Genomic DNA, 20,363 nt, shown 5'->3' with positions numbered 1-20,363 from the left:
TAATGAAAGTTTGATTTCTATAGTAAATTATTTGAATTTGGCGCTCTGCATCTTCCCTGGCTTTTGGCCAGGTGGGACGCTAGCGTCCCACATATCCCAGAGAGGTTAAGAACCAACAAATATTTGCAAAATAAAAAAGGAAATAGTAACACAAAAACAATAACGAGGCTATATACAAGGAGCAACTGTACCGAGACAATGTGCAGGAGTACCAGGTAGTTGAGATAATTCAGTATTTACATGTGAGTAGGGTTAAACGTGACTAGGCAATCAGGATATATAATTGATTTATTTGTATTTCACCTTTATTTAACCAGGTAGGCCAGTTGAGAACAAGTTCTCATTTACAACTGCGACCTGGCCAAGATAAAGCAAAGCAGTGCGACAAAAACAACACAGAGTTACACATGGAATAAACACACATGAGAAAAAAAGAAAGTATATATACAGTGTGTGCAAATGTGTAAATAAACATAATACACAGAAGTCGCAGCATATGTTAAGATTGAAAGTGTGTCTAAGTATGTGGCGTCAATATGCATGTGTGAGCGTATGTAGTGTGTGGGTAGAGTCTAGTGAGTGTGTTGGTAGGGTCTAGTGAGTGTGCATAATCAGTTCAAGGGAGTCAATTCAGATAAATAATAAAGGGGGGTAATGTAGACAGAGTTCAGAGTGTCAAATCAAGTTCAGTGTGTCAAATGTTGTCCGGACCTCTGGCAGTCTCTATGGGGGTACCACAGGGTTCAATACACGGGCCGACTCTGTTCTCTGTATATATCAACAATGTTGCTCTTGCTGCGGGTGATTCCCTGATCCACCTCTACGCAGACGACACCATTCTGTATACGTCTGTCCCTTCTTTGGACACTGTGTTAACTTCTTTGGGACTGGGGAGCAGTATTGAGTAGCTTGGATGAATAAGGTGCCCAGAGTAAACTGCCTGCAACTCAGGCCCAGAAGCTAGAATATGCATATAATTTGTAGATTTGGATAGAAAACACTCTGAAGTTTCTAAGCTGTTGAAAGCAGAGCTGTAGTCAATGAACAGCTTGGGGAGAATTCATTGGCGAGTGGATAATCCGCCTTTACCATCAGTCTTACTGGCGAACAAGCAATTACTGGAGAATAAACTGGATGAGCTCCATTTGAGACTATCCTACCAACGGGACATTAAAAACTAATAATATCTTACGTGTCACCGAGTCGTGGCTGAACGAGAACAGTTGGCTGAGTTTTCCATGCATCGGCAGGACAGAACCACCTCCGGTAAGATGAGGGGTGGTGGTCTGTGTCAATTTGTCAACAAAAGTTGGTGCGCGATCTCTAATATTAAGGAAGTATTGAGGTTTTGCTCGCCTGAAGAGGAGTACCTCATAAGCTGTAGACCACACTATTTATCAAGAGAGTTTATCTATATTTTTCGTAGCAGTCTATTTACCACCAAACAGATGCAGGCACTAAGTGCTGTATAAGGCCATAAGCAAACAAGAGAATGCTCACCCAGAAGCGGCGGTCCTAGTGGCTGGGGGCTTTAATGCAGGAAAACTTAAATCAGTTTTCTACCAGCATGTTACATGTACAACCAGAAAGAAATACTCCACACACAGACACTTACAAATCTCTCCCTCACCCTCCATTTGGCAAATCTGACCCTAATTCTATCCTCCTGATTACAAAAAAAAACTCAAGCAGGAAGTACCAGTGACTCGCTCAATATGGAAGTGGTCTGATGACGAGGATGACAAGCTACAGCCTTAATAGCACAGACTAGAATATGTTCCGGGATTCATTCGATGGCATTGAGGAGTATACCACATCAGTCACCAGCTTCATCAAAAAGTGCATCAACGATGTCGTCCACACAGTGTCCATATGTACATATCCCATCCAGAAGCCATGGATTACAGGCAACATCTGCACTGAGCTAAAGTCTAGAGCGGGACACTAATCTGTGTTTCAAGCAGACCACCATAGTCCCTGTGCCCAAGAACGCCAAGGTAACCGACCTAAATGACTACCGCCCCATAGCACTCACGTCTGTGGCCATGAAGTGCTTTGAACGGCTGGTTAAGGCTCACATCATCATCCCAGAAACATTAGAGTCACTACAATTTACATACCGCCTCAACAGATCCACAGATGACGCAATCTCTATTGCACTCCACACTGCCCTTTCACACCTAGACAAAAGGAACACCTGCGAGAGAATGCTGTTTACTCTATGTAAACTGGAAATCATATATCCTGAGGCTGCATTTATCGTAGTTTGGGATTTTAACAAAGCTAATCTGAAAACAAGGCTTCCTAACTTCTATCAGCATATCAAATACACGACACAAGCTGGTAGCATTCTGGATCATTGCTACTCTAACTTCCATGATGCATACAAAGCCCTCCCCCACCCTCCCTTCAGCAAATTTGACCATGACTCCATTTTTTTGCTCCCATCCTATAGGCAGAAACCATCAGGAAACGCCCATGCTCAGGTCTATCCAACGCTGGTCTGACCAATCGGATTCCATGCTTCAAGATTGCTTCGATCACGTGAACTGGGATACGTTCCAGGTAGCCTAAGACAACAACATTGACATATACGCCGACTCGGTGAGCAAATGTATTAGCAAGTGCATCAGAGTACCCTAAGTGACTATTTAAACCTTCCCGAACCAGAAACAGTGAATGGATGGCAGCATTCGAGTAAAACTGAAAGCGCGAACCACCGGCTTTTAATCATGCCAACGCGACTGGAAACATGACCGAATAGAAAAACATTTAAACGTGTTAACCCTCGCAAGGCTGCCGGCCCAGATGGGATCCCTAGCCACGTCCTCAGACCATGCACAGAGCAGCTGGCTGGTGTGTTCACGGACGTATTCAGGGTGGCAGGTGGTTAGAGCGTTGGACTTGTAACCGAAAGGTTGCAAGTTCAAATCCCTGAGCTGACAACGTACAAATCTGTCGCTCTGCCCCTGTACAGGCAGTTAACCCACTGTTCCTAGGCTGTCATTGAAAATAAGAATTTGTTCTTAACTGACTTGCCTAGTTTAAAAAATTTATAAAATCCCTATCACAGTTTGCTGTCCCAACATGCTTCATGATGGCCACCATTGTTCCTGTTCCCAAGAAACATTTTTAGTGATATTTACCTTTTTTACTACCGTTTTATACAACTTTTTCTGCATCAAGCTCATGTTATTATGTGTCAGGGAAAGCTCATTGGATTCCCAGTTGTGCAGTTGGCTCTTGCTTGGGCCTCAGCCTGACCCAAGGACAGCCAGAGAACTGTTGTGATGTGGCCTTCACACTCACGACCAGAGGAGTTTTGGGCTTTGGCGTGTTTCTCCCTAATACAAACTGTAATTTCTGGGGCAGCAGCACTGAGCACAGCTCTGTTCCTGTACAAATACAACACAATGATCTTATGAAAAGCGAAAAGATCTGTTCGACGGGAGCATTTTAAAAAAATACATACACCCTGAAACATGCATCCATATCCCAGATGAATGACACGTGAAAAAAGGTGGTGGGTTGCATTAAAGTCCCTATAGTGCTTGAGGGGCTGTAAACAGGACTGCATTGTGGGGGGGGGGGTAAGGCTGTGGCCCAGTAGTGCAGCTGGCCTGAAGACACTGAGGGGGGTATTGTGAGTGACAGATACTCACTGAGCCCAAGGGCACTTCTCATGCAAAAAGGGATGACAGCTCAGGAACTGAACACAGGGGTAGGCTAGGGCTGGAACAATGACAGAGAAGACAGGGCTAAAACCCAGAGGAATCCCAGAAATGAATTTGATGGAAGGAGAAGTGTAGATTATCTATTTGAATATGTGAAATGAAAAAGAGATTTACATAACCATTTCACCTGCACAGGCTGAAACAGTCTAATGCAAGAGACATGCAATTCAGAATTGCCTCTTGCAGGGTTCATACACATTTTGTTGGATGGAATTTCATGACTTAAAACCCAATTTTCATTACCAACAATTGGCAGCGTCTATGCAATCAACAACAACTACAACAAAAATTGCCGTAATGTGGTACCAACACTGGGAGGCGGCTCTCTGATCCCATATACCATCTCCTGTTGTTGAGCAAGGCACTTAACCCCCCCAAAAAGTAGTAAACCTGTTTGGCAACTATATAAAACACATGTGGCCAACCCTCAGACTGGAGAACTACTGGGTGTGCAGACTTTTCAACAAGGCTGCTCAAACACATCAGAGCTGGTTTATCAAGGCCAAGTTGAGCAGCTAATTTCTAAAATGTGGTTTGTTAAGAGGGGGACTGGAATAAAAGCCTGCACCCCCATTAGCTCTCCTACCTAGAGGATGGTTGACCACCCTTGATAAAAACCATTGCAACATTAAAACCTAATACGTTTTAGGCCTTTTAAAATAATTTGCTCATTCAACATATCATAGACCAAATGGCTATGGTAGGCAACAAATATTTTTGTTGCAAGCCCACAAATGTTCAGGAAATGTAACTTTTCTAGTTTACTCATAATAATCCTAGCTACCTTAGAAGTGTTTACTTTGCAGACTGACTAGAATCTATTAAATCGCAATGTCCCATACATTGGATGCCCAAATCAACTGGAAGTACAGCGCATTTGGAAAGTATACAGACCCATTAACTTTTTCCACTTTGTTATGTTACAGCCTTATTCTAAAATGGATTACATTGCTATTTTCCCTCATCAATCTACACACAATACCCCATAATGACAAAGCAAAAACAGGATTTTAGACATTTTTGCAAATGTATTAAAAAAATGAAATATTTACATAAGTATTTCTTCCATTCTTCTCTGCAGATCCTCTCAAGCTGTTAGGTTGGATGGGGGAGCATCACTGCAGCTATTTTCAAGTCTCTCCAGAGATGTTCGATTGGGTTCAAGTCCGGCCTCTGGCTGGGCCACTCAAGGACATTCAAAGACTTGTCCCGAAGCCCCTCCTGCATTGTCTTGGCTGTGTGCTTAGTGTTGTTGCCCTATTGGAAGGTGAACCTGTGCCATAGTCTTGAGGTCCTGAGAGCTCTGGAGCAGGTTTCCATCAAGGATCTCTCTATACTTTGCTCCGTTCATCTTTGCCTCGATCCTGATTAAACTCCCAGTCCCTGCCGCTTAAAAACATCCCCACAGCATGATGCTGCCACCACCATGCTTCACCGTAGGGATGGTGCCAGGTTTCCTCCAGATGTATTCAGGCCAAAGAATTCAATCTTGGTTTCATCAGACCAGAGAATCTTGTTCCTCGTGGTCTGAGAGTCTTTAAGTACCTTTTGGCAAACTCCAAGCGGACTGGTCATGTGCCTTTTACGGAGGATTGGCTGCCATCTGGCCACTACCATAAAGGCCTGATTGATGGAGTGCTGCAGATATGGTTGTCCTTCTGGAAGGTTCTCCCATCTCCACAAAGGAACTCTGGAGCTCTGTCAGAGTGACCATCGGGTTCTTGGTCACCTCCCTGACCGAGGCCTTTCTCCCCCGATTGCTGTTTGGCCGTGCGGCCAGCTCTAGAAAGAGTCATGGTGTTTCCAATATTCTTCCATTTAAGAATGATGGAGGCCACTGTTTTGGGTGACCTTCAATAATGCAGACAATTTGTGGTACCCTTCCCCATATCTGTGCCTCGACACAATCCTGTCTCAGAGCTCTACGGACAATTCCTTCGACCTCATGGCTTGTTTTTTTTCTCTGACATGCACTGTCAACTGTTGGACCTTATATAGACAGATGTGCGCCTTTCCAAATAATGTCCAACTAAATGAATTTACCACAGGTTAAGTTGTATTAACATCTCAAGGATGATCAGGATGCACCTGAGCTCCATTTCGAGTCTCATAGCAAAGGGTCTGAATACTTCGGTAAATAAAGTATCTGGTTTGTATTTTGCAAAAAAATCTAAAAACCTCTTTTCACTTTTATTATTGGTATTGTGTGTAGATTGTTGAGTTTTTTTATGTTTATCCATTTAAGAATAAGGCTGTAACATATTTTTAAAAAGGGGGAAAGGGGAAGGGGTCTGAATACTTTCCGAATGCACTGTATCTACAAAATCAGTTTTGAAATCGCATCGCCTAATCCAAAAGAAAGGCTACATCTAATCTTTATTCCTAAAATGTATGTTCACAATTCACAAATTACTTTGATTCAACGCGATTGAAACCAATCCCAACTAATACAATGCAAAGTGAATCGTACGTTTTGTCAAAAAATAATTGTTTAAATGAATCATTCAAAAAAAGTTAATCAACTTTGTATAACCGAAAGACGGTTGAAATACATCTCTATCATATGTTATAGGCTAGGCCTACCTGCTGCTGCAATGTACGACTGTCTCCCTTTCCTTGAGCAAAGGCCGCTCGTCTCGCACTACAGATGTGCCAGTGTCATTCCGATCCTGGCTGATATTTAGATTTTTATCTGATTGATAAAATATTTACAAACTGTTCCTAAATAAACTACATTGACAGAAATTATTAAATACATTTCCATGTGTTTCTCAAAACTTTTCCAGACCTGGAAAACACCATTTAAAAATTCCATGACTTTACCTGACCGTACGAACACTGCTCTTGGCGCAATTGAGTACAGTAACCATTTCAATTGATACGCCACCAAAATACCATCTTCATGGAATTATCTTAAAACCTAATCTAGCTAGTAGTCTATTGACCAGGGAAGTAGGCAATTTGAGAACGGTTTATTTATTTAGCATTTTAGGATTAGCATTTTTGGATACCAATCAATAGGCGCTTAGCTCTGTCACCCTCCAAACCAATTTGCGGCAATGTGATAGCCGAAATGGGACAAATTAATACAGCCTGCCAAAGTTAATCATGAATAATGTCTTATTACCATAGTAACAACAAAATGATAAATGAGTTCAAAGAGCAGCAAAGTCAAGCCAGTATCTGGGAGCATCACATTAGAAGGGTCTAAATCAGACAAACAGAATATGGGCACGGAAGAGCATCACAAGTAGAATGAACTCAAATCCAAGCGTGTTTCCATGGCAGCTCATTCACCCCCCCGGTTTACATTTGCACAGCATTGTCTGTGGGTTACCACGCGTGGGTGTCTGATTAATTCTAGTCCGACTCTACACTCCTGATGCTACCTTTGATTGCAGAGACTCACTAAATGCCACTGCAGAGCTAGCTGGAGTGCGGGCCAAATATGACATAAAAATGGAGCTGAAGCACCTTGAGAAAGACAAAGGTCCCTCATCGAAGATTTAATTATATCCTTCAGAAAGACTGAACTGTTGTTCATTGCGGGCCTGAAGAAGAGGAAGAGAATGCATTAGTGGGATCCAGGTGAGACTTGACAGCGGCACAGCCTCTGAAGAGAGCGATTTTACTCCTTGGACTGGGACAGTCTGTCTGTACCAACTGTGGCTTGAGCTGCAGAATACGTTTTTCATGTTTCATACAATCATACAGGCTCTTTAGAGAAACAAACAAAAAAATCAGTATAGTGCATCCCTGCAATTGTAAAAAGAGTAATTATCAAATATTGTTCTCATAGTACATTTGAGATATAAATAGGCCTAGTGAGCAAATAATTGAAATATTGATAATGATGTCAATTTAAGTTTTGTGAATCGTGAAATACCTGACAATCACAGAAGAAAGATGAAAAATCAATCTTCATTCTGGCAAAACAATCATTTCTTTCCACAGACATCGGTGACTTCCAATTTCAGAGACAGGCCAACACTATTTTTCGAGACTTCCAATTTGAACCTCCATCCAACTTTTGTCATTGGTTTTGATTGATCCCGACAGAGGAACTCTAACTGTAATGTGAATTGGCAGCACTACAGTGTAAGTGCCTTTCTGAGGAGCAGACTCCAAATAGCTTTCAATCTTTTTTTAAAGCCATGGTTCAACAGCAGCACACCTTTGAAAGATCACACAGGGAGAGTAAAAGGTTGTGAAAAATCTACTCCCAACAAAGTGCCACACAGACTGGGAACTGAGTTATTTGCAATTTAGCAATAATCTGAAGACCGACAACGAGGAAGAGTGTGTGTGAATGCGTGCAGACTACATGTAATGTTAAAGTGAAGAGGGTACGACACTTAACCATATCAAAACTGGTATCCAGGAGTTAGGCTACCAGGGAACCACACAAACCAAAACATCCTTTATGTTCGGAGAAAACGCTTGTTTAAAATGACATTCAGCCAAGTACATTTTTTATTTAAAAAAAATAATAATAATAAGGGCACAAAAGTTTAAAATTTAAACGTGAATTCTTGCAGAGCAAAAAAGGCATGATTTGTCTGCTGTGGCAACCCAGACACCTGAGTATTAGCTTCGACGAAGTCAACGGCAACTTGCCGGATAACGTTTCTTATGCCGGATAACGTTTCTTATACTGTACACGTCCTACCAAAAACATTCACTGTGAGCCTCAAAAAATGACTTGAAAATACACAAGAGCAGAGAACAGCCCTCTCTCCTCCCAATAAATCCCTATTCCTGCAGTACAACCCAACCCAGTGTCGTCTTGTCTAGCGTCACGTGCAATTCTGAGTCACTGTCAAATATGAGTGTCACCATCAGAAAGCAGAGTGAAATGTGCCCTGATTTATACCCCCATAATAACGCAGACGTCGAGCCCCCCCCTGGGATTTTAGCTGGCTATTAATAGCACCGGCCACCCAGTCTATCAATATCATTACATGCAATAAGGAAGGGAGCCCACTCAAAGAATTACAATGATTGAGTGAACGCTCACCAAAGATATTCTGTCACATAACCTTCCTTACGTAAGCTAGTGTTGTGGTATATTTAGGAGCTCATCTGGACTGCTGCTATTTTCTGCCTCCGTGGGAGGCAAGGCGGCTGGGCACACACACACACACACACACAGACACACAGACACACAGACAGAGAGAGCGGAAGAGAGAGAGAACTGGGGCTTTGGGTTAAAGACGCAAGGCGAGGGTAAATTTATACCGGCAGGCAAGAGACGACGACAGCCCAGCATAAATACATGTCAAAGGAGAAGCCTGTTGCGTTTCATTCGGCATTAAAAAAAAAAATAATAATAATAATAGTGCCCCATGCGCGAGCGGTAACCTTTAGTTTATGGATCCATTTTCCCGCTCTCTTCAATCCCTCTATTTCAGGCAAATGATCACGGAGTGCGTTGTATTTTAAGACCCTCTCCTGAAAGGAATGAGTATTGTTTTATACACCAAAGTGAGGGGCTGTCGCCTACTTATCCTCCTCACAAGTCCTCATGCAAAAAAAATATATTAGTCCCTTGGAATTAGCTCTACGGTAGTAAAAATCATGGCTGCTCCAAAATAGATTTTGTGCCATGATCTACCAGCCGTTGGATAAGAGACTAGGCAGAGACCAGTCAAGGTGGAATGAATTGGGGCTGTGGGTAAGCCTGGTTAGGGGTTATGAGGGTGTATCTGTCAGACAGACTACACAGAATGATGCTTCACATTAGTTGTGGCATTTTAGTGCCAGGACAACAGTGGGGCTGATAGGATTAGACTCTCTGTCTGACACATGGTCTCCACACGCACCACACTGGGTGATAGAACCGTGGTCTGTGTAGTAAAAGGAGGTCACACACAATGACTGGGCTACTGCCTAGTAGCACACATATTAAAAAGGTCAGGATGCCAGAGATCCACTACTGTACATCTCTGAAGGCTGAAGAAATAAACGTGAAACTATATCACTGCTGTTCCGCCACATACTAGACACATGTTGTACTTGTGCAGCGAGCGATTCAAAATGCTATATTTATCTAAAGCTAATAGTCAACTTAATTGTATTTCAAGTATAGTGTTCAGGCAGTCCTACATTTGAGTTGGACCCTTTTCTAAAGTCCCAGATTTTGAAAGCGCCATACAGCTTGTTGTCAGACACTCAAATCCGAGTGTCCCAATGTCCCTTCCCTATCCCCTTGTCAAACCAAATCCCCCCAAAAATGTATTTAAACCACGAGGACTGTTAAATTGTGCCAGAGTCAACAGCACTGCCTTTTTACTGTGGGAAAACTCCTGCCATCACCCATACTTGGCATCAGAACCAGCATACCTCCAAGAGAAACATAAGAGAATTAGCTAAAGGCACAACTCGGCTCGCTGTGGGATCAGACCATCCACATTCAAGTTGGAACTGAACTGATCTGGCAAAACTCAAGTTGAATTCAAATGATCCGGTTAATTCAAGATGCACCGAAACAATCTGGCATATTCTAGTTGAACTGATATTGTCGGGCAAATTCAAGTTCAACTGAAATGACTTTGACGGATAAGAGCGTCTGCTAAATGACTTAAATGTAAATGTAAAACGATGAGGTGCTTCTGATGTTTCAATGCTGTTTCTATGTCAATCATGTCATGGTGAAGCCAATGACATTTCCAAATTGTGTGGACCATGAAGTTTTTCCAATTCTAAAACGGAAGGCTCTTTATGGAGCTAATTTACTGGCCTGTTGTGACAGTCCTTCGGTCTCTCCAGGGGAACGAGGGACAACTGCAAGGTGGCACCTACTGGAATAGGTATGAGAGAGATTCCCTGCAGGGCACGTTGATGCAAATCATTACTACACTTTCACGACCCCAAGTTGAAGAGCATGTTTTTCACACCAACGTCTTTAAGGATTGTCTCTGCACTCGAAATGACAATTTGCAAGGTGGTTATACAGTACACGTATTTTCCTAACTCTTGTGTTCATTTCTGCAACACTTACATTTTAATTACAGCCAACATGCGACCATTTTGAAGGCAACTTCTCAACCTTTACACTTCAGACAACAGAACTGGAGTACATTCAAATACATGTGAGAATCACTAATCGTGTGCGAGTGCGTGTCTTTAAGCATGTGATTCACTGAGCACAGCGTGTGAGTATCAGTGAACATCTTTGTGCGTGAGATTATGTTGATAAATAGGTGTGTGCTTCTGTGTGTCTCATCGTGTTTGCGTGTGTCTCAGTGTGCTTGCGTGTGTCTCAGTGTGCTTGCGTGTGTCTCAGTGTGCTTGCGTGTGTCTCAGTGTGCTTGCGTGTGTCTCAGTGCGCACGCATGCGCGTGTCTCAGTGCGCACGCATGCGCATGCCTTTCTCGCCTTACCTTGGTGATGAGGATGCGGTATTTATCAAGCAGGTCCTGGTCACTTTGGCAGCCTGAGAGGAGCTGCCAGACCTCAGCCCTGAGGGCCTCAGGGACCCCAGGCTTTACCAGCGCCGTCAGGCCCTTAGGCCGCACAGACAGGTTCCCATGCCTGACACACACACCACAGAGGTAGTTAAGAATCTGATATATATGAAGACATTGAGTTCTACTCTTCATAAAAGCAGCAAATTCTTATCAGGGTAAAAGGCTATCTACAGTACAGGCATGGGCGGGGATATCCATTATCAATGTTGCGTTCCTGGGTCTGTTTTTATGAGGACTGAAATGGAGGCCCCTTGAAATAATGTTATTAACGTGACCACACACAATGCAAACCAATTCACATGATCGGAAAATGTATACAGTGAACGCGTTTCATTCAAGTAATCAAACAGTTCTCTACAGCTTTCGGTTAGGACTTGCATATAGTCTCTTGTGAGATACACCTACGGTTAGTTACAAAGCGTAGGGAGAAGATGACGTGTAATATGACAGTCGCATAAACAGTGTTGTACATCAACGACGGATGAATCTCAGTGGAAGGAGCAGCCATATGGTACATACAGTATGACTTATATCGTCACACATATGAAGGCTTTATGAATGTTTATGAACGCTACATCTCTACTGTGGAAAAAGTGTGCCCATGCATGCAATCCTTCATCATCATCATCATCCTCCTCCTCAACTCAATGATTCCATACATTTTCAGTAAACTGCCCAATTGTGGTCATCATGACTGCCACACTCCCTGTGAGTCTTACCATCTGTTGAGGATTCCACCCCAGGACTCCAGAATCTTCTCAGGGCAGTCTTTGGACACATCACCGGTCCCACTGGAGATCTCGCTGTCACTATCTGCCGAAGACACAAGGACCGGAGTTTAATATCAGAGGCCAGTTTGTCATCTCTGGCTCGTCAGGAACAACCAGTCTTGTATTATGAGAGGTTTGCGATTTGTGAACAATATTGAATGCCTATGCTATTATTAGGGTTTGAATTACAGCAGGGTTAGGGGATTGTGGGGCCACTCTATAACAACTAGAAATATCAAAATGAGCCCCAATCAAAATCGTCAAAAGATATGTGGGGCACCCCTTAGAGACTTCGGACATTTCAAAGAGTCAATGTATCATTTGAACACTGCTATTATCGTTAAAAACTAACAGTTAGATGTATCCATTTCTAATTTGAAATCCAAATTGAACTGGAAGTCATCAAACATTAGTACAGTGTTAAGCAAGCCAGAGCTGCAGTCCCCTGGGCTGCTGTAAACTGGGCTGCCTAATGCTCTCCTCTCATGATGGAGCTCTGATTCCCAATAACAGCTGAGAGAAGTACCCTTATTCGCGTTTTAAAACACACACACGTTCGTCTGTCTCACACACTCGAGCACGATGAGGTCTGAAGCGGACCTGGCTGTCTCACACATTGAGTGGCTGTGGAGCAGACAGCTCCATGCGGGCAGGGTGATTGGCTACAAAGGAAAAAACATCATGCGGTGCCTTTCCGAAAGTATTCACACCCTTGACTTTATCCACATTTTGTTGTGTTACAAAGTAGGATTAAAATGGATTTAATTGGAATTTTCTTGTCAACGAGCTACACAGAATACTCTGTCAAATTGGAAAGAGGAATAAAAAATTGCATTATTATTGGAAAATGAAACCCTGATATATCTTGATTAGATAAGTATTCAATAAACGTTATGAATAACCTTTGTCACAAATACAGCTGTGATTCTTTCCAGGTAAGTCGAAGCGCTTTGCACACCTGGATTGCCCGTTATTATTCAAAATAAATATTCAAAATCTGTCAAATTGGTCAACGCTAGACATCCATTTTCAAGTGTTGCCATTGATTTTCAAGCAGATTTAAGTCAAAACTGTAACTAGGTCAGGATCATTCAATGTCTTCTTGGTAAACAACTCCAGTGTATAGTTGGCCTTGAGCTTCAGGTTATTGTCCTGGTGAAAGGTGGATTTGTCTTCCGCCACGGGCCTCCTGAGTGGCGCAGCGGTCTAAGGCACTGCATCGCAGTGCTAGCTGTGCCACTAGAGATTCTGGGTTTGAGTAGAGGCTGTGTCGCAGGAGGACGGGAGACACATGGGGCTGTGCACAATTGGCCCAGCGTCGTCCAGGTTAGGGGAGGGTTTGGCCGGCAGGGATGTCCTTGTCCCATCGCGTACTAGCGACTCCTGCACAGTGCACGCTGACATGGTCACCGGGTGTACAGTGTTTCCTCCGACACATTGGTGTGGCTGGCTTCCGTGTTAAGTGGGCATTATGTCAAGAAGCAGTGCGGCTTGGTTGGGTTGTGTTTCGGAGGACGCACGGCTCGTGACCTTCGCCTCTCCCGCGTCCGTATGGGAGTTGCAGCGATGAGACAAGACTAACTACCAATTGGATACCACGAAATTGGTGAGAGAAAAAAAATAAAAAGGATTTGTCTTCCAGTGTCTGTTGGAAAGACAACCAGATTTTCCTCTAGGACTTTGCCTGTGCTTAGCTCTATTCCGTTTCTTTTTATCAAAAAAAACTCCCTAGTCTTTGCCGATGACAAGCATACCCATAACACGATGCAGCTACAGTATCACCATGCTTGAAAATATGAAGCGTGGTACTCAGTGATGTGTTTTTTGCAGTATTACTTTATCGCCTTATTGCAAAACATGTTTTTGAATATTTGTATTATGTAAAGGCTTTCTCTTTACACTCTGTCTTTTTTTAGTATTGTGGAGTAACTACAATGTTGATTCATCCTCAGTTATCACCTATCACAGCCATTAAACTCTGTCATTTCAATTTTATATAATTCCAAAGTAGTTATTGTCTATGGGCTCCCAAGTGGCACAACAGTCTAAGGCAGCTCACAATTGGCCCAGTATCATCCGGGTTTGTTCTTAACTGACTTGCATAGTTAAAGAAAATATATATATTTTTATGTTTCATATTAGTTCAGTTTCTGTTCTAAATTTCATTGTAACTTTGGAGAGGCTACTGAACTCTCATGACCATTGTTTATTTGTGGTTCTCACCTCTGCCTTCATCTCCAAAGTGTTACTGTTTGCATTGTGTGTGTGCTTCACACCTTCTATGTGAGACACTGTACAGGTAAAGTAAAAACACCAAGCCTAAACTTTAAGGTAATGTTGTTTTGTAAAGGTAGTGTAACTGTAATTCGGTGTGACTTCCCCTTACTTTGCAGTGGGTACATGCTCTTTGTGGACAATCCCATGCTGTTCATAGAAAATATATATATGTAGATATATATTTATATATATATTTATTTATTTATATAAATATACATATTTATATAAATATATATATAAAAAAATATATATAAATATATATATATACATACACATATATATATACATATATACAGTGGGGCAAAAAAGTATTTAGTCAGCCACCAATTGTGCAAGTTCTCCCACTTAAAAAGATGAGAGGCCTGTAATTTTCATCATAGGAACACTTCAACTATGAAAGACAAAATGAGAAAAAAATTCCAGGAAATCACATTGTAGGATTTTTAATGGATTTATTTGCAAATTACGTATGGACCTCCCCACAACGCCTGGGCATGCTCCGATGAGGTGGCGGATGGTCTCCTGAGGAACTCCTCCCAGACCTGGACTAAAGCATCCGCCAACTCCTGGACAGTCTGTGGTTGGTGGATGGAGCGAGACATGATGTCCCAGATGTGCTCAATTGGATTCCGTTCTGGGGAACTTGCGGGCCAGTCCATAGCATCAATGCCTTCCTCTTGCAGGAACTGCTGACACACTCCAGCCACATGAGGTCTAGCATTGTCTTGCATTAGGAGGAACCCAGGGCCAACCGCACCAGCATATGGTCTCACAAGGGGTCTGAGGATCTCATCTTGGTACCTAATGGCAGGCAGGCTACCTCTGGCGAGCACATGGAGGGCTCTGCGGGCCCCCAAAGAAATGCCACCCCACACCATGACTGACCCACAGCCAAACCGGTCATGCTGGAGGATGTTGCAGGCAGCAGAACGTTCTCCACGGCTGTCACATGTGCTCAGTGTGAACCTGCTTTCATCTGTGAAGAGCACAGGGCGCCAGTGGCGAATTTGCCAATCTTGGTGTTCTCTGGCAAATGCCAAACGTCCTGCACGGTGTTGGGCTGTAAGCACAACCCCCACCTGTGGATGTCGGACCCTCATACCACCCTCATGGTGTCTGTTTCTGACCGTTTGAGCAGACACATGCACATTTGTGGCCTGCTGGAGGTCATTTTGCAGGGCTCCTCCTGCTCCTCCTTGCACAAAGGCAGAGGTAGCGGTCCTGCTGCTGGGTTGTTGTCCTGCTGCTGGGTTGTTGTCCTGCTGCTGGGTTGCTGCCCTCCTGCATCCTCCTCCACATCTCCTGATGTACTGGCCTGTCTCCTGGTAGCGCCTCCATGCTCTGGACACTACGCTGAGACACAGCAAACCTTCTTGCCACAGCTCGCATTGATGTGCCATCCTGGATGAGCTGCACTACCTGAGCCACTTGTGTGAGTTGTAGACTCAGTCTCATGCTACCACTAGAGTGAAAGCACCACCAGCATTCAAAAGTGACCAAAACATCAGCCAGGAAGCATAGAAACTGAGAAGTGGTCTGTGGTCACCACCTGCAGAACCACTCCTTTATTGGGGGTGTCTTGCTAATTGCCTATAATTTCCACCTGTTGTCTATTCCATTTGCACAACAGCATGTGAAATTTATTGTCAATCAGTGTTGCTTCCCAAGTGGACAGTTTGATTGACTTGGAGTTACATTGTGTTGTTTAAGTGTTCCCTTTATTTTTTTGAGCAGTGTGTGCACATACACACACACACATTGCTTTTATATGGTTTTTGTAAACAGGGGACCAGTACATTGGATATGCCTAGGCTAAACTTCCAAACACTTTGGAAAGGTTGAAAAAAACACTGATATCCCCTGTATGTCCCCAGACACCACCAACGTTTGAGAGAGGTTGGTGTTGTGTAAATGTAGTTTTTATAGTGAACAATAACTTTTAGGCACATCAAGTGTGCAAAAACAGTGCAATTACTACATTCGGACACTTTGGAGAGGGTGAAACAACATTTGAATGTACCCTGGATACCCCATAACACCACCACAATGTTTGAGTGGGGTTGATATGGTAGAAATTGTGTTTTTAAACTTAACAAATAGCATTTAGGGATTGAAAATAAGTTAGAGCACTGGATAACCTAATTTACAGACATGTACCACTTTGGAGAGGTTTAGGGACACTTGGCAACATCCCGTGACCACACCTGACACCACTTACTAAAACATCTGCCCATTTCTAGTTGTTAGGTCTATCAATCCCATTTTCTTTCCTGGTACAGTTCACGTTGTGGAAGCGATCTGATGTGTTTCCAGCTCTAGTCATCAATAATTCACTTATATCTGGTCAATGCAAGATGACTTTCAAAATAAAAGGTTATTTTGTGTGTGCTTGACCTATGTAACTCATATCTTCTGATAATTTCCTCATAATCTCTCAGATGTCTTTTTTCCAAATATACCAAGGTTATGCATGTCAGAATCATGTAATTACACATGAATAGCAGTTACTTTTGGGTAGAAGTTGTTCTCGGAGGATATGTTGGTACCATTCTTTATTCATGGCTGTGTTTAGGCTTAATTGTGAGTGAGCCCACTCCCTTGGCTGAGAAGCAACCCCACACATGAAAGGTCTCAGGATGCTTTACCTGTACCTTTTGCAGAATATCAGCCTGTCCCTTATATTTCTCCTGGAGAGAAGTGGCATCTTTGCTGCCCTTCTTGACACCAGGCCATCCTCCAAAAGTATTCGCCTCACTGTGCGTGCAGATGCACTTACACCTGCCTGCTGTCATTCCTGAGCAAGCTCTGTACTGGTGGTGCCCCGATCCCGCAGCTGAATCAACTTTAGGAGACGGTCCTGGCGCTTGCTGCACTTTCTTGGGCGCCCTGAAGCCTTCTTCAAAACAATTGAAGTTCTAGATGATCCGATAAATGGATGATTTATTATTGACTTACTGGCAGCAATATCCTTGCCTGTGAAGCTCTTTTTGTGGAAAGCAATGATGACGACATGTGTTTTCTTGCAGGTAACCATGGTTGACAGAGGAAGAACAATGATTCCAAGCACCACCCTCCTTTTGAAGGTTCCAGTCTATTATTCAAACTCAATCAGCATGACAGAGTGATCTCCAGCCTTGTCCTTGTCAACACTCACACCTGTGTTAACGAGAGAATCACTGACATGATGTAAGCCTGGTCCTTTTGTGGCAGGGCTGAAATGCAGTGGAAAAGTTTTGGGGGGGGATTCAGTTAATTTGCATGGCAAAGAGGGACTTTGCAATTCATCTGATCACTCTTCATAACATTCTGGAGTATATGCAAATTGCCGTCATACAAACTGAGGCAGCAGACTTTGTGAAAATTAATATTTGGGTCATTCTCAACGTTTGGCCATGACTGTACACGCAGATGCTTTATCTCAGATCCTACAGACTACACGCAGAGGCTTTATCTCAGATCCTACAGACTACAAGCAGAGGCTTTATCTCAGATCCTACAGACTACACGCAGAGGCTTTATCTCAGATCCTACAGACTACACGCAGAGGCTTTATCTCAGATCCTACAGACTACACGCAGAGGCTTTATCTCAGATCCTACAGACTACACGCAGAGGCTTTATCTCAGATCCTACAGACTACATGCAGAGGCTACAGCGCCTATAGAAAGTCTACAACCCCCCCTGAACTTTTTTCACATGTTGCGTTGGAAAGTGGGATTGAAATATATTTCATTGTAGTTTTCGGTCATTGATCAACAACAATAAAAAAAATAATGTGAAAGTGAATGAATGACTAGCCCCCTTATTTTGTCCCCATACATAAAACATCTTTAAAAAGGTCCCCCAGACAGGTATTGAATTTCAAGCACAGATTAAACTACCAAGACCAGGGAAAGCCTTATAAAGGGCAGTGATTGTTAGATGGTTAACAATAACAAATGAGATATTGAAAAAATCTTTAAGCATGGTCAAGTTAATCATTGTGCTGTGGATGATGTATTAAACCCACCCAGACACATCAAAGACGAAGTCCTTCTAAACTGAGCTGCAGGACAGGAAGGGAAACTTGAAAACAGCTACAGAGTTCAATGGCTGTGATGAGCAAAAACTGAGGATGGATCAACAACATTGTAGTGACTCCACAATAATGACCTAAATGACAGAGTGAAAAATATTAAAATATATAGAATAGAAATACGCAAAACATGCATATGTATGCAACGAGGCACTAAAGTAATACTGCAAAGGAACACACTTTTTAGCCTAAATGCAAAGCCTTATGTTTGGGGCAAATCCAACAACACATCACTGAATAACTGCCTCCTTATTTTCAAGCATGTTAGCGGCTGCATCAAGGTATGGGCATGTTTAACATCGGCAAAGACCGGGAAGTTTTCAGGATGAAAAACGTAACGGAGCAAAGCACAGACCAATTCACCTTTCAGCAGGACAATAACCTACAACACAAAGCAAAATATACACTGGAGTTGCTTACCAAGAAGACACTGAGTGGCCAAGTTACAGTTTTGACTTCAATCTGATTGATAATCTATGGCAAGACTTAAATTGCTACCTAGCCATGATACCCATCACCTTGACAGAGAAAAGCTCTTGGAGACTTACCCCCCAAAAAACTCACAGCTGTAATTGCTGCCAAAGGTGTTTCTAACATGTTTTGACTCAGGGGAATGAATACTTAACTAATCAAGGTATATTAGCATTTTATTTTTTGTAGATTGACAAAAAAGCCCAGAATTAAATACATTTTAATCCCACTTTGCAACAATAACATTTCAGAAATCCAAGGGTGGTGACTTTCTATAGGCACTGTATCTCAGACTACATGCACTAGTCAATATCTCACAAACTATATACAGAATATATTGTCTTCCTCAAAGGCTTGGCTGCAAACAAAGCCTATATCTCACAGGCTGTGTACAGAGCCTATAACGCAGACTACAAACATGGTCTTTATCTCATAGACAACATAGAGGGCCTATATCTTACAAACTACACTGAGTGCACAAAACATGAGGAACACCTTCCTAATATCAAGTTGCACCCCCGTTTCTGCCCTCAGAACAGCCTTAGTTCGTCGGGGCATGGCACGCAAGGTGTCGAAAGCGTTCCACAGGTACGATGGCCCACGTTGACTCCAATGCTTCCAGCAGTCGTGTGAAGTTGGCTGGACGCCCTTTGGGTGGTGGACCATTCTTGATACACACGGGAAACTGTTGAGCGTGAAAAGCACAGCAGCGTTGCAGTTCTTGACACAAACTGGCACCGACTACCGTATCCCGTTCAAAAGGCACTTCAAAATTGTATCTTGCCCATTCACCCTCACACATACACAATCCATGTCTCAATTGTCTTGAATATAGAAATCATTATTTAACCTGTCTCCTCCCCTTCATCTACACTGATTGAAGTGGATTTAACAGGTGACATCAATAAGGGACCATAGCTTTCACCTGGTCAGCAATGTTCCCTATAGATTTTTTTGGCACTGAGAAAATTTCTGGTCTGCTGAGCTCAAACTTGACAATTGTGAATGTTCTGTGCAAGTTCCAGCGAGCATTTACTGTGAACACTGAGTCTGTACCCGCTTTAAGTTACAGTTTTAACAGTGGCCAAGTAGGCAACTGTGGCTATTTGATCATAATGCAGGCCTACCAGAGTGGCCTACCATCAAAAACAATGGAGAAAATACATCCCATAACATGGAAATAGCTGTTCTATCATTCAGCCTACAGTAGCAGCCAATGTGTAGTGTTCAATGTAGGCCTACATTCCATGAGAATAAAAAAATAAAAATAAAAACCATGCAGGGCTTGACCTTAACCTGTTTATCTACTTGTCCTTCAGACAAGGATGTGACTGAAAATGTGTTGTTTGATGCAAGAAACAACTTTACAAAATAAAATGCATTATTCCCATACCATTATTACAGAGAATCAGACAAATGATGCTACCCTCTGCCTACTGGCTACTTAGCTTATTCATGCCTGTCTCTAAACACAACACTAACCCTTTAAACAAAAAAAGATCTTTACCCGACTCTTTTTTAAGCTGTCTCAAAATGTATATGTTTTGTACTATTGTAGAAAGCAATT

The 20,363-nt window shown here is 42.7% G+C and overlaps 1 protein-coding gene across 1 annotated transcript in view; it reads right to left on the bottom strand.

Annotated features, from left to right (window-relative positions):
• LOC115108124 (rab GTPase-activating protein 1-like) overlaps positions 1–20,363 on the bottom strand; it is a 159,670-nt gene that overhangs the window by 85,453 nt on the left and 53,854 nt on the right. The window contains exons 12-13 of the mRNA XM_029632116.2: positions 11,923–12,016; positions 11,117–11,267 (exon numbers count right to left, since the gene is read on the bottom strand). Of these exons, the coding sequence (XP_029487976.1) occupies positions 11,117–11,267; positions 11,923–12,016 (245 nt within the window). The remainder of the gene's footprint in view (positions 1–11,116; positions 11,268–11,922; positions 12,017–20,363) is intronic.

Source organism: Oncorhynchus nerka, linkage group LG24 (genome assembly GCF_034236695.1).
Source record: "Oncorhynchus nerka isolate Pitt River linkage group LG24, Oner_Uvic_2.0, whole genome shotgun sequence".
NCBI classification, from domain to species: Eukaryota; Metazoa; Chordata; class Actinopteri; order Salmoniformes; family Salmonidae; genus Oncorhynchus; species Oncorhynchus nerka.
Note: the sequence above shows the minus strand (reverse complement) of the source record. Positions and strands in the feature narration are given on the sequence as shown.